General features: G+C 39.3%; 1 protein-coding gene and 1 non-coding gene across 3 annotated transcripts in view; one reads left to right on the top strand and one right to left on the bottom strand.

Moving 5' to 3' along the window:
- Positions 1-14,870, bottom strand: part of RADX (RPA1 related single stranded DNA binding protein, X-linked) — a 264,805-nt gene that overhangs the window by 127,082 nt on the left and 122,853 nt on the right. Inside the window, exons 5-6 of one of the 2 annotated variants that reach the window (XM_072743303.1) lie at positions 11,262-11,333; positions 10,098-10,186 (exon numbers count right to left, since the gene is read on the bottom strand). The exons of the other annotated variant lie outside the window; for it this stretch is intronic. Of the exons in view, the coding sequence (XP_072599404.1) occupies positions 10,098-10,143 (46 nt within the window). The 5' untranslated portion in view covers positions 10,144-10,186; positions 11,262-11,333. The remainder of the gene's footprint in view (positions 1-10,097; positions 10,187-11,261; positions 11,334-14,870) is intronic. 2 annotated transcript variants of the gene reach the window in all.
- Positions 11,632-11,734, top strand: LOC112932085 (U6 spliceosomal RNA). Its single transcript, XR_003237416.1, has one exon. It is a non-coding gene; the product is annotated as a U6 spliceosomal RNA (small nuclear RNA).

Genomic DNA, 14,870 nt, shown 5'->3' with positions numbered 1-14,870 from the left:
CTGGATATTTCTCTTTTTAAACAATATTTTATTTATTTATTTGAGAGAGAGAGAGAGAGAGAGTGAGAGAGAGAGAGAGCAAGCGCAAGAGAGCACAGGCAGGGGGAGTAGCAGAGGGAGAGGGAGAAGTAGGCTCTCTATTGAGCAGGAAGCCTGATGCAGGGCTCGATCCCAGGACCCTGGGATCATGACCTGAGCCTAAGGCAGATGCTAAACTGACTGAATTACCCAGGTGCCTCTGTGATTGGTTATTTCACCTTAATGTCCTCGAGGTCCATCCATGTTGTCTCAAATGGTAGGATTTCCTTCCTTTTCTTTTAACGATAAATAAAATTTCATTTTATGTATGTATACACCACATTTTCTTGATTTATTCTTCTGTCAGTGGACATTTATATTGTTTCCACTTCTTGACTATTGTGAATTATACTGCAATGAACATGTGAGTGCAGATAACTTTTCAAAATCCTGATTTCATTTTTTTCAGATAAATACACAGAAGTGGGATTTCTGGACCATATGGTAGTTCTATTTTTGATTTTTTGAGAAACCTTCATACTGTTTTATATAGCATTGGCATCATTGTACAAGAGTTTCTTTATATCCTTGCCAACACTTATTATCTCTTTTTTAAGATAGTAATCCTAACAGGAGTAAGATGATATTTAATTGTGGTTTTGATTTACTTTTCCCTCATTATTAGTGATGATGAGCACTTTTTTCATATACCTGTTGATCATTTGGATTTCTTCTTTAAAGAGATGTCTATTTGAGTCCTTTTTCCATTTCTAAATTGTGTTACAATATCTCCCCTTATATATTCCAAGACTCCCAGTGGATACCTAAAACTTGAGATAGTACTGAACCCTATATATACTATGTTTTTCCCATACATACATACATACTTATATAAAGTTTAACTTATAAATTAAGCAAGGTAAGAGACTAGCCACTAATAATAAACTAGAACAATGATACCAATATACTGTAATAAATATGAAGGGAATGTACTCTGTCTCAAAATATCTTCTTGTGATGATGTGAAATGATAAAAGGCCTATGTGACAAAATAAAGTGAGGTGAATGGTGTAGGCCTTGTGATGCAGTATTAGGCTACTGTTGGTCTTTTGATAATATGTTAGAAGGGGCATCATCTGCTTCTGGACAGCAATTGATTACAGGTAACTGAAAGTGAAACTGTAGGTAAGGGGAAACTACTGTATTTTTTTCCTATTGAGTTGTAAGAGCTCCCTACATATTCTGGATATTAAACTTTTATCAGATATATTGTTTGCAAATATCTCACATTCTTTATTTTTTTTATTTTTTTAATAATAAATTTATTTTTTATTGGTGTTCAATTTTCCAACATACAGAATAACACCCAGTGCTCATCCCGTCAAGTGCCCCCCTCAGTGCCCGTCATCCATTCACCCCCACCCCCCGGCCCCCTCCCCTTCCACCACCCCTAGTTTGTTTCCCAGAGTTAGGAGTCTTCATGTTCTGTCTCCCTTTCTGATATTTCCTACCCATTTCTTCTCCCTTCCCTTCTATTCCATTTCACTATTATTTATATTCCCCAAATGAATGAGAACATATAATGTTTGTCCTTCTCCGACTGATTATTTCACTCAGCATAATACCCTCCAGTTCCATCCATGCTGAAGCAAATGGTGGGTATTTGTCATTTCTAATGGCTGAGTAATATTCCTTTGTATACATAAACTACATCTTATTTATCCATTCATCTTTCTCACATTCTTTAAATTGCCTTTTCACTCAGCCAAATTTCTGGGATGCAGCAAAAGCAATACTAAGAGGGAATTGTAAAACCAGACAAAGACCCCACCAAAAAGGAATTGTATAGTAATAAATATCTACATTAAAAAAAGGGAAAAGCTCTCAAATAAGCAACACAACTTCACACCTCAAGGAACTAGGAAAAAAAAGAACAAACTAAGCCCAAAGTTATCAGGAGAAAGTAAATAATAAAGATCAGAACAGAAATAAATGAAATAGAAAAACAATAGAAAAAATCAACCAACTAAGTTTTTTTGGAAAGATAAAACAAAATTGACAAACTTTTAGTTTGACTAACAAAAAAAGAGATGATTCAAGTAAATAAGATCAGAAATGCAAAAGAGGACATAACAACTGATGCCACAGAAATGAAGAGGATCATTAAAGGTTATTGTGAGCAATTAAATGCCAACAAATTGGATAATATCTTAGAAATGTATAAAATCATAGGAACATACAACCTATCCAGGACTGAATCATGAATAAAGGGAAAATCTGAAGAAAGCAACAATGAACAAGGAGACTGATTGAGTAATCAAAAACAAAGACAAACCCAGAATCAGGTAGCTTCATTGGTGTTCTCCCAAACTGTTAGAGAATTAATACCAATCTTTCTTAAATGCTTCTAAAAAATTAAAAAAGAGGGAACAGTTCCAAACTGATCTTGGCAGAGGATGGGCAGAATACTGACTAGCGTAATAAGGGGGGAGGGGCAAGATGGCGGAGGAGTAGGGTCTCCAGGTCACTTGTCCTCAACAAATTACCTAGAAAACCATCCAATCATCCTGAAAATCTACGAATTCGGCCTGAGATTTACAGAGAGACCAGCTGGAACGCTCCAGTGAGAAGAGTTCGGCTTCTATCAAGGTAGGAAGACGGGGAAAAAGAAATAAAGACACAAAATGCCTCCGAGGGGGAGGGGCCCCGCGAGGAGCCGGGCTGAGGCCGGGGCGAGTGTCCCCAGGACAGGAGAGCCCCGTCCCGGAGGAGCAGGAGCTGCACCGACCTTCCCCGCGGAAAGGCCTCCCGGGGAATTGGAGCAGGATCCCCAGAAAGGGGGGGATGCCCTCGGGCTCCCTGGGACAGTAACACAGGAACTGCGCCCCGGGAGAGTGCGCCGAGCTCCCTAAGGGCTGCAGCGCTCGGCGGGACCTGGTGCAGCTCGGAGGGGCTCGGGCGGCGGCTCCGCGGAGGGGGCTGCGCGGCTCCAGGAACAGCTCAGCGGCGGCGGCTCGGGCGGAGGAAGAAGCTCCGCGGAGGGAGCGGCGCGGCTCCGGGAACAGCCCGGCAGCGGCGGCTCGGGCGGAGGAAGAAGCTCCGCGGAGGGGGCGGCGCGGCTCCGGGAACAGCTCGGAGGGGCTCGGGCGGCGGCTCCGCGGAGGGGGCTGCGGGGCAGGAGCGCGAATCCAACAGCGCAGCCCCGGAGCACAGGGCGCCGGGACACAGCCCAGGATCCGGCCTCCCCCCGGGACAGGCAGAGGCCGGGAGGGCCCAGGACAGCAAGGACGCTCCTGCCTGGAACTGAGCAGATCAGCGGCCCCGCCCGGGGGCCCCCAGGCCCTGCAGACGGAGAGCCCCGGAGCTACTGCGGCAGCTGACTCCAGGGTCCCAGAGCTGCCCCCGCCACTGTGGCTTCCTCCCGGGGCCTCACGGGGTGAACAGCCCCCCACTGAGCCCTGCACCAGGCAGGGGCAGAGCAGCTCCCCCAAGTGCTAACACCTGAGAATCAGCACAGCAGGCCCCTCCCCCAGAAGACCAGCGAGACGGACCAGTTCCAAGGGAAGTCAAGGGACTTAAAGTACACAGAATCGGAAGATACTCCCCGTGGTTTTTGCTTTTGGTTTTTTTTTTGTTTTTGTTTTTGTGTTTTTTTTTTTGTGGTTTTTTTTTATTTGTTTGTTTTGTTTTGTGCTTTTTTTTTCTTTCTTTCTTCTTGATTTCTGATTGCTTACCCCGCCCCACCCCCCCTTTTTTTTCTTTTATCTCCTTTCTTTCTTTTTCTTTCTTTTTCTTCTCTTTTCCCCCCTTTTTTTCTTCTTTCTCTTTTTTCTTTTTCTCTTTTCTTTCCTTCTCTCTCTTTTTCTCCTTTTCCCAATACAACTTGTTTTTGGCCACTCTGCACTGAGCAAAATGACTAGAAGGAAAACCTCACCTCAAAAAAAAGAATCAGAAACAGCCCACTCTCCCACAGAGTTACAAAATATGGATTACAATTCAATGTCAGAAAGCCAATTCAGAAGCACTATTTTACAGCTACTGGTGGCTCTAGAAAAAACCATAAAGGACTCAAGAGACTTCATGACTGCAGAATTTAGATCCAATCAGACAGAAATTAAAAATCAATTAAATGAGATGCAATCCAAGCTAGAAGTCCTAACGACGAGGGTTAACGAGGTGGAAGAACGAGTGAGTGACATAGAAGACAAGTTGATGGCAAAGAGGGAAACTGAGGAAAAAAGAGACAAGCAATTAAAAGACCATGAGGATAGATTAAGGGAAATAAATGACAGCCTGAGGAAGAAAAACCTACGTTTAATTGGGGTTCCTGAGGGCGCCGAAAGGGACAGAGGGCCAGAATATGTATTTGAACAAATCATAGCTGAAAACTTTCCGAATCTGGGAAGGGAAACAGGCATTCAGATCCAGGAAATAGAGAGATCCCCCCCTAAAATCAACAAAAACCGTTCAACACCTCGACATTTAATAGTGAAGCTTGCAAATTCCAAAGATAAGGAGAAAATCCTTAAAGCAGCAAGAGAAAAAAAGTCCCTGACTTTTATGGGGAGGAATATTAGGGTAACAGCAGACCTCTCCACAGAGACCTGGCAGGCCAGAAAGGGCTGGCAGGATATATTCAGGGTCCTAAATGAAAAGAACATGCAACCAAGAATACTTTATCCAGCAAGGCTTTCATTCAAAATGGAAGGAGAGATAAAGAGCTTCCAAGACAGACAGCAACTGAAAGAATATGTAACCTCCAAACCTGCTCTGCAAGAAATTTTAAGGGGGACTCTTAAAATTCCCCTTTAAGAAGAAGGTCAGTGGAACAATCCACAAAAACAAGGACTGAATAGATATGATGACACTAAACTCATATCTATCAGTAGTAACTCTGAACGTGAACGGGCTTAATGACCCCATCAAAAGGCGCAGGGTTTCAGACTGGATAAAAAAGCAGGACCCATCTATTTGCTGTCTACAAGAGACTCATTTTAGACAGAAGGACACCTACAACCTGAAAATAAGAGGTTGGAGAACCATTTACCATTCAAATGGTCCGCAAAAGAAAGCAGGGGTTGCCATCCTTATATCAGATAAATTAAAATTTACCCCAAAGACTATAGTGAGAGATGAAGAGGGACACTATCTCATACTCAAAGGATCTATCCAACAAGAGGACTTAACAATCCTCAATATATATGCCCCGAATGTGGGAGCTGCCAAATATTTAAACCAATTAATAACCAAACTGAAGAAATACCTTGATAATAATACACTTATACTTGGTGACTTCAATCTAGCTCTTTCTACCCTGGATAGGTCTTCTAAGCACAACATCTCCAAAGAAACGAGAGCTTTAAATGATACACTGGACCAGATGGATTTCACAGATATCTACAGAACTTTACATCCAAACTCAACTGAATACACATTCTTCTCAAGTGCACATGGAACTTTCTCCAGAATAGACCACATACTGGGTCACAAATCGGGTCTGAACCGATACCAAAAGATCGGGATAGTCCCCTGTATATTCTCAGACCATAATGCCTTGAAATTAGAACTTAATCACAACAAGAAGTATGGAAGGACCACAAACACGTGGAGGTTAAGGACCATCCTGCTAAAAGATGAAAAGGTCAACCAGGAAATTAAGGAAGAATTAAAAAGATTCATGGAAACTAATGAGAATGAAGATACAACCGTTCAAAATCTTTGGGATGCAGCAAAAGCAGTCCTGAGGGGGAAATACATCGCAATACAAGCATCCATTCAAAAACTGGAAAGATCCCAAATTCAAAAGCTCACCTTACACATAAAGGAACTAGAGAAAAAGCAACAAATAGACCCCACCCCCAGCAGAAGAAGACAGTTAATTAAAATTCGAGCAGAACTCAATGATATCGAGACCAAAAGAACTGTGGAACAGATCAACAGAACCAGGATTTGGTTCTTTGAAAGAATTAATAAGATAGATAAACCATTAGCCAACCTTATTAAAAAGAAGAGAGAGAAGACTCAAATTAATAAAATCATGAATGAGAAAGGAGAGATCACTACCAACACCAAGGAAATACAAACGATTTTAAAAACATATTATGAACAGCTGTACGCCAATAAATTAGGAAATCTAGAAGAAATGGACGCATTCCTGGAAAGCCACAAACTACCAAAACTGGAGCAGGAAGAAATAGAAAACCTGAACAGGCCAATAACCAGGGAGGAAATTGAAGCAGTCATCAAAAACCTCCCAAGACACAAGAGTCCAGGGCCAGATGGCTTCCCAGGGGAATTCTATCAAACGTTTAAAGAAGAAATCATACCTATTCTACTAAAGCTGTTTGGAAAGATAGAAAGAGATGGAGTACTTCCAAATTCGTTCTACGAGGCCAGCATCACCTTAATTCCGAAACCAGACAAAGACCCCACCAAAAAGGAGAATTACAGACCAATATCCCTGATGAACATGGATGCAAAAATTCTCAACAAGATACTAGCCAATAGGATCCAACAACACATTAAGAAAATTATTCACCATGACCAAGTAGGATTTATCCCTGGGACACAAGGCTGGTTCAACACTCGTAAAACCATCAATGTGATTCATCATATCAGCAAGAGAAAAACCAAGAACCATATGATCCTCTCATTAGATGCAGAGAAAGCATTTGACAAAATACAGCATCCATTCCTGATCAAAACCCTTCAGAGTGTTGGGATAGAGGGAACTTTCCTCGACATCTTAAAAGCCATCTACGAAAAGCCCACAGCAAATATCATTCTCAATGGGGAAGCACTGGGAGCCTTTCCCCTAAGATCAGGAACAAGACAGGGATGTCCACTCTCACCACTGCTGTTCAACATAGTTCTGGAAGTCCTCGCCTCAGCAATCAGACAACAAAAAGACATTAAAGGCATTCAAATTGGCAAAGAAGAAGTCAAACTCTCTCTCTTCGCCGATGACATGATACTCTACATAGAAAACCCAAAAGCCTCCACCCCAAGATTGCTAGAACTCATACAGCAATTTGGTAGCGTGGCAGGATACAAAATCAATGCCCAGAAATCAATGGCATTTCTATACACTAACAATGAGACTGAAGAAAGAGAAATTAAGGAGTCAATCCCATTTACAATTGCACCCAAAAGCATAAGATACCTAGGAATAAACCTAACCAAAGAGGTAAAAGATCTATACCCTAAAAACTATAGAACACTTCTGAAAGAAATTGAGGAAGACACAGAGATGGAAAAATATTCCATGCTCATGGATTGGCAGAATTAATATTGTAAAAATGTCAATGTTACCCAGGGCAATTTACACGTTTAATGCAATCCCTATCAAAATACCATGGACTTTCTTCAGAGAGTTAGAACAAATTATTTTAAGATTTGTGTGGAATCAGAAAAGACCCCGTATAGCCAGGGGAATTTTAAAAAAGAAAACCATAGCTGGGGGCATCACAATGCCAGATTTCAGGTTGTACTACAAAGCTGTGGTCATCAAGACAGTGTGGTACTGGCACAAAAACAGACACATAGATCAATGGAACAGAATAGAGAACCCAGAAATGGACCCTGAAATGTATGGTCATCTAATATTCGATAAAGGAGGAAAGACTATCCATTGGAAGAAAGACAGTCTCTTCAATAAATGGTGCTGGGAAAATTGGACATCCACATGCAGAAGAATGAAACTGGACCACTCTCTTTCACCATACACAAAGATAAACTCAAAATGGATGAGAGATCTAAATGTGAGACAAGAGTCCATCAAAATCCTAGAGGAGAACACAGGCAATACCCTTTTTGAACTTGGCCACAGTAATTTCTTGCAAGATACATCCACAAAGGCAAAAGAAACAAAAGCAAAAATGAACTATTGGGACCTCATCAAGATAAGAAGCTTTTGCACAGCAAAGGATACAGTCAACAAAACTAAAAGACAACCTGCAGAATGGGAGAAGATATTTGCAAATGACATATCAGATAAAGGGCTAGTTTCCAAAATCTATAAAGAACTTATTAAACTCAACACCAAAGAAACAAACAATCCAATCATGAAATGGGCAAAAGACATGAAGAGAAATCTCACAGAGGAAGACATGGACATGGCCAACAAGCACATGAGAAAATGCTCTGCATCACTTGCCATCAGGGAAATACAAATCAAAACCACAATGAGATACCACCTCACACCAGTGAGAATGGGGAAAATTAACAAGGCAGGAAACAACAAATGTTGGAGAGGATGCGGAGAAAAGGGAACCCTCTTACACTGTTGGTGGGAATGTGAACTGGTACAGCCACTCTGGAAAACTGTGTGGAGGTTCCTGAAAGAGTTAAAAATAGACCTGCCCTACGACCCAGCAATTGCACTGTTGGGGATTTACCCCAAAGATTCAGATGCAATGAAATGTCGGGACACCTGCACCCCGATGTTTCTATCAGCAATGGCCACAATAGCCAAACTGTGGAAGGAGCCTCGGTGTCCATCAAAAGATGAATGGATAAAGAAGATGTGGTTTATGTATACAATGGAATATTACTCAGCAATTAGAAACGACAAATACCCACCATTTGCTTCAACGTGGATGGAACTGGAGGGTATTATGCTGAGTGAAATAAGTCAGTCGGAGAAGGACAAACAGTGTATGTTCTCATTCATTTGGGGAATATGAGTAATAGTGAAAGGGAATATAAAGGAAGGGAGAAGAAATGTTGGGAAATATCAGGAAGGGAGACAGAACATAAAGACTCCTAACTCGGGGAAACGAACTAGGGGTGGTGGAGGGGGAGGAGGGCGGGTGTTGGAGGGGAATGGGTGACGGGCACTGAGGTGGACACTTGACGGGATGAGCACTGGGTGTTATTCTGTATATTGGTAAATTGAACACCAATAAAAATTAATTAAAAAAAAAAAAGAATACTGACTAGCTCCACCTCATGTTACATGACCTTCTGTAGTCTTGCTGATGCTGGATGAGACTGCTGGATTAAGGGGGGAGGCTCAGCTTCCTACTGGGGTACAGTGGACTGCCAAATGGCTTCAACTTGTATCACTTTGTTCAGTCTCACTAATACTCTGTAGGGTAGAGAATCAAATGGCTTCTGGAACCTGCTAATACTACCATTGCTGGGACACTGCCAGCTTCTGCCAAATGGGGAATGGAAGATTAGTTCCCTGCTGTGCCCCTCTGATACTGCCAGAGACAGGTGGGGAAAGTTGAGTGCTGATTTCTACTTCTGTGGGGCGAGGGCAGGGGACCTACTGGGCTACTCTGACTTACTAAAACCGTGGTGGGAGGGGTTCTGTTTTACCATTGGTGTTTGGCTGGAATAGGGCAGATATTGCCAAAAAGGTTTTCTATTTTTATGTCACTCTTTATGCAGTCCTTTCATTAAGGAGAATAGGTATTTTTGGAGGTTTTTTAAAAATCTGCCTTTTGGTGGGCTTTCCGGGCTTATGAAGTGCCCTGTCTGGGATATATGAAAGGCAACAAGGAAATCCAAGGAACTTACTACAGTGTTGTTCCTCAAATCTAGAGGTACCTTTGTAGTCTGCCTTATTTTTAATTCCTTTCAGAGTCTTCCTATGCTTTTTCTGTTGTGTTTGTCCAGAAATATTTTCTTTTATGGGCAGGTCCTGGGTGGAGTGGGGCAATTTCACTTTGGTAGAACTGATATTCTCCGCAGTGGTTTGTTTTTAATGAAAGAATGGCAAAACTGAGCTCTTATTGTGAAAAATTTGTTAATTGGAATAATTACTTGAATTTGTTCACAGATTTATATTTAGAATATAAGGGAAAAGTCTAAACTTTTCCATTTCTTTAAGAAATGAGAGGGCAGTTTCATAATTTTCAAGGTTGTAATTATTGCCATTTAAGTATTATGAATAAACCATGAATACCTGATGTATGAGATGAGAAAAAGCTTATGAGGTTATATATTCTCCTCAAAATGATCTATAAAATTCAGTGAAATTCCAATAAATATCCCCAAATCCATATTAAAAGGAATTTTAGTGGAGTACTGTCACCAAGATGGCGGAATAGAAAGCACCAGATCCTACTTACCCCATGGAGACATGAACATATCATTGCACAGACCAATTGCTTTCATGAAAACCAGTTAAGAAGTTCCTGTACTACAGGCCAGCAAATGTCTAAGAAGAAACACATTGAAGATAGTCAGAAAACTGGTGGTAGTTACCAAAGCTTCCACCTCTAGTATAGCACAGTGTGATAGTGAGAAAACTTCCAACACCTGGCTTCTTTCCAGGGAGGGGAAAGAGAAGAGTGGAATGTATATCCAACATTCTGGGTCTTCAGGAGGTTGCATCAGAGACTGGGATTCTCTTAAATGAGTCAAAACACTGACAGAAATTGGTACCAGGCTAAGGGCTGCTGCAAAGAAGATCACTTCATGGTCTAATGCCAAATAATCTACAGTACTGAAGATAGACACTAGGTAGAGCTCATGTGCTACAGCTTGCTACAACACTAGCAAAGGTCTAGGACTAGGAAGAGACATCAGGGGAAGTTTCTTAGTAGAAACAGAGAAACCTCTTCAACACACATATAAACGCAGAAGAGATGCATCCTCAGATAAGGCTTGAGAGGTCTCCAGAATGTCAAGGTGGGCTTATTGGTGAAGGTCATCCTTATATAAACCCAGACTATAGAGACTGGGTGAAGTGACTGTTTTTTCAAATGCCCAAGTCCCAACAAAAGATAACAAGACATACAAAGAAACAGAATAAATCTCCAGAAACTCATACTAAAGAAATGGAGATATATGAGTTACCAGACAAAGAATTCAAAATAACTGTCATAATAAGTATGTACAATGAACATAATTTTTCTTGCATAAAAATTCTAAATGATTTGTATAGATACTTTGCACTAAAAGAAGTAGAGCATAAATCCTTACACCTTAAGCATAGGTTGCTGAGTGAAGTGAATTCCTTTTCCAAAATACAATATGTTAAGGAAGGTGAGGAAAAGATCAACTTCCCAGTGGAGAAATCTGACAAATTCTACCTAAGCTAAGAGATCAATGTCAGTACCAATAGTGATAAGTCAGTGTTGAGAGTATTTATTGTTGATACAAAGTGATTAAAATGGCAATTTATCTATGTTTTATCCCTTAAAAAAGAAAAACAAACTGTAATCCTAGTTTATTCATGGTTTAAGAATTATAAAAATTCCAATAGAATGGTATTCCAAAAATTACTTTACCAATATGCATTAAAACTGCCACGTTCACCATCAATATGAAAAGTCTGAGGAATTTTCACTTCCAAGAGGAGCCTAAGGAGACAAAACAATAAATGTGATGTAGTATCCTGGATGGGGTCCTGGAGCAGAAACACATCAGGTAAAAATCAAGGAAATTTTAATAAGCTGTGTACTTTAGTTAAAAAAGTATTAATATTAGTTCATTAATTACAAAGAATGTACGTTAATAACATAAGCTGTTAATGATCAGAGAAACCATGTGAAAGGATACATGGGAACTCTGCATAATCCTTCACAACTTTAAAGTAAATGTACAGCCATTCTTAAAGTCTACTTTCCTTTTTTTCTTTAACAAATTTTTATTGAATGCTTGCTTAGGCAGTACATATACTGAAATTGGAACAATACAGATAAGATTAGCATAGTCCCTGTGCAAGGATCACATGCAAATTTGTGAAGCATTCCGTATTTTTGAAAACACGATGGTCAAAAACTTTAGGATGCAGCAAAACCAGCCCTAAGAGGGAAGTATATAGCAATACAGGCCTACCTCAGGAAGCAAGAAAAATCAAACAACCAAAACTTACAACTAGGGAGCTATTGTTATGCTATATGTTAGCAAATTGAACTCCAATAAAAAAATTTAATAAAGTCAAAAATAGGGAGCTAGAAAAATAACAACAAATGAAGCCTAAAGGAGCAGAAGAAAGGGAAAAATAAAAATTGGAGAAGAAATAAATGATATAGAAACTAAAAAGAGTAGAACAGATCAATGAAACCAGGAGCTGGTTCTTTGGGACAAAAACCTGATAAACCTCTAGTTAATAAGTCTAGTTAGACTTATTAAAAAAAGAATAAAGGACCCAAATAAGTAAAACTGCAAATGAAAGAGGAGAAATAACAACCAACGCCACAGAAAAATTAACATTTATAAGAGAATATTATGAAAAATTATATGCTAACAAATTTGGCAAACTGGAAGAAATGGATACATTCCTAGAAATAAATAAACTACCAAAACTGAAACCAGAAGAAATAGAAAATTTAAATAGTCCAATAATCAGCAGAGAAATTGAATCAGTAATCCAAAAACTCCTAACAAACAAAAGTCCAGGTCCAGATGTCTTAACAGGTGAATTCTACCAAATAGTTAAAAAAGAATTAATACCTATTCTTCACAAATTATTCCAGAAAAATAGAAATGGAAGGAAAACTTTCAAATTCATTCTATGAGGTCAGCATTACCTTGATTCCAAGCAAGACAAAGATGCCACTAAAAAAGAGCACCATAGGCCAATATCCCTGATGAACATGGAGGCAAAAATTCTCCACCAAGTACTAGCAAATTGAATCCAACAGCACTTTAAAAGAATCACTTACTACAATCAAGTAGGATTTATTCCTGGGTTGTAAGGGTGGTTCAATGTTTGCAAATCAATCAATGTGATATACCACATTAATAATAGAAAGGATAAGAACCATATGATCCTTTCAATAGATGCAGAAAAAACATTTGACAAAGTACAACATCCATTCACGATAAAAACCTTCAACAAAGTACAGTTAGAACATATCTCAACATCATAAAGGCCATATATGAAAAATCCACAGCTGATATTCTCAGTAGGGAAAAAACTGAGAGCTTTACCTCTACAGTCAGGAATAAGACAGGGATGTCAACTCTCACCATTGTTATTTATCTTAGTACTAGAAATCCCAGCGTTGGCAATCAGAAAACAAAAAGAAATAAAAGGCAACCAAATTGGCAAGAAAGAAGTCAAGCTTTCACTATATGCAGAAGACATGATACTCTACTTAGAAAACCCAAAAGACTCCACCAAAATTGTTAGAACAATTTGAATTTTTCAAATTCAAAATACTTTTTTCTAATTTTTGTTAGATACACAAATTCAGCAAAGTACAGGATACAAAATTAACATACAGAAATCTCTTGCATTTCTATACAATAATGAAGCAGCAGAAAGAGAAATCAAAGAATTGATCCCTTTTTCCCTTTTACAATTGCACCAAAAACCATATGATACCTAGAGATAAACCTAATCAAAGAGGTAAATGATCTGTACTCTGAGAACTACAGAACACTCATGAAAGAAATTGAAGAAGACACAAATAAATGGAAAAAACATTCAATGCTCATGGCCTGGAAGAATAAACATTGTTAAAATGTCTATACTATCCAAAGCAATCTACACATTTAATGCAATCCCTATCGAAATACCACCAGCATTTTCCCAGAGCTAGAACAAACAACCCTAAAATTTGTATGGAACCATGAAAGACCTTGAATAGACAAAGCAATCCTGAAAAAGCAAAGCAAAGCTGGATGCATCACAATTCCAGACTTCAAGTTATATTATAAAGCTGTAGTAATCAAGATAGTATGGTACAGGCACAAAAAGAGACACATAGATCAATAGAACATTATAGAAAACCCAGAAATGGATCCACAACTATAGGGTCAACTAAACTTTGGCAAAAACAGGAAAGAATATTCAATGGAAAAAAGCCAACTCTTCAACAAGTGCTGTTGGGAAAACTGGGCAGCAACATGCAAAATAATGAAAATGGACCACTTTCTTGCACCATACACAAAAATAAATTTAAAATGGGTTAAAGAACTAAATGCGAGACCTAAAGTCATTAAAATCCTAGAGGAGAACACAGGTTGTAACCTCTACATCGGCTGTAGCGACTTCTTTCTAGATATATCTCCTGAGGCAAGGAAACAAAAGGAAAAACAGACTATTAAGACTTCAGCAAGATAAAAAGCTTTTGCACAGTGAAGGAAGCAATCAACAAAACTAAAAGGCAATCTATTGAATGGGAGAAGATATTTGCAAATGACATTTCTGATAAAGGGTTAGTATCCAAAATACATAAAGAACTTATACAACAACTGAACATCCAAAAAACAATCCAGTTAAAAATGAGAGGAGACATTCTTCCAAGAAAGACATAAATGGCTAACAGACACATGGAAAGGTGCTCAACATTACTCATCAGCAGGGAAATAAAAATAAAAACTACAGGGATATTGGTCTGTAATTCTCCTTTTTGGTGGGGTCTTTGTCTGGTTTTGGAATTAAGGTGATGCTGGCCTCATAGAACGAATTTGGAAATACTCCATCTCTTTCTATCTTTCCAAACAGCTTTAGTAGAATAGGTATGGTTTCTTCTTTAAACGTTTGATAGAATTCCCCTGGGAAGCCATCTGGCCCTGGACTTTTGTGTCTTGGGAGGTTTTTGATGACTGCTTCAATTTCCTCCCTGGTTATTGGCCTGTTCAAGTTTTCTATTGCTTCCTGTTCCAGTTTTGGTAGTTTGTGGCTTTCCAGGAATGCGTCCATTTCTTCTAGATTGCCTAATTTATTGGCGTATAGCTGTTCATAATATGTTTTTAAAATCGTTTGTATTTCCTTGGTGTTGGTAGTGATCTCTCCTTTCTCATTCATGATTTTATTAATTTGAGTCTTCTCTCTCTTCTTTTTAATAAGGCTGGCTAATAGTTTATCTATTTTATTAATTCTTTCAAAGAACCAACTCCTGGTTTTGTTGATCTGTTCCACAGTTCTTCTGGTCTCGATTTCA

Source organism: Vulpes vulpes, chromosome X (assembly GCF_048418805.1).
Source record: "Vulpes vulpes isolate BD-2025 chromosome X, VulVul3, whole genome shotgun sequence".
NCBI classification, from domain to species: Eukaryota; Metazoa; Chordata; class Mammalia; order Carnivora; family Canidae; genus Vulpes; species Vulpes vulpes.
The sequence above is the reverse complement of the archived record's forward strand: the minus strand, read 5'-3'. Positions and strand labels throughout refer to the sequence as shown.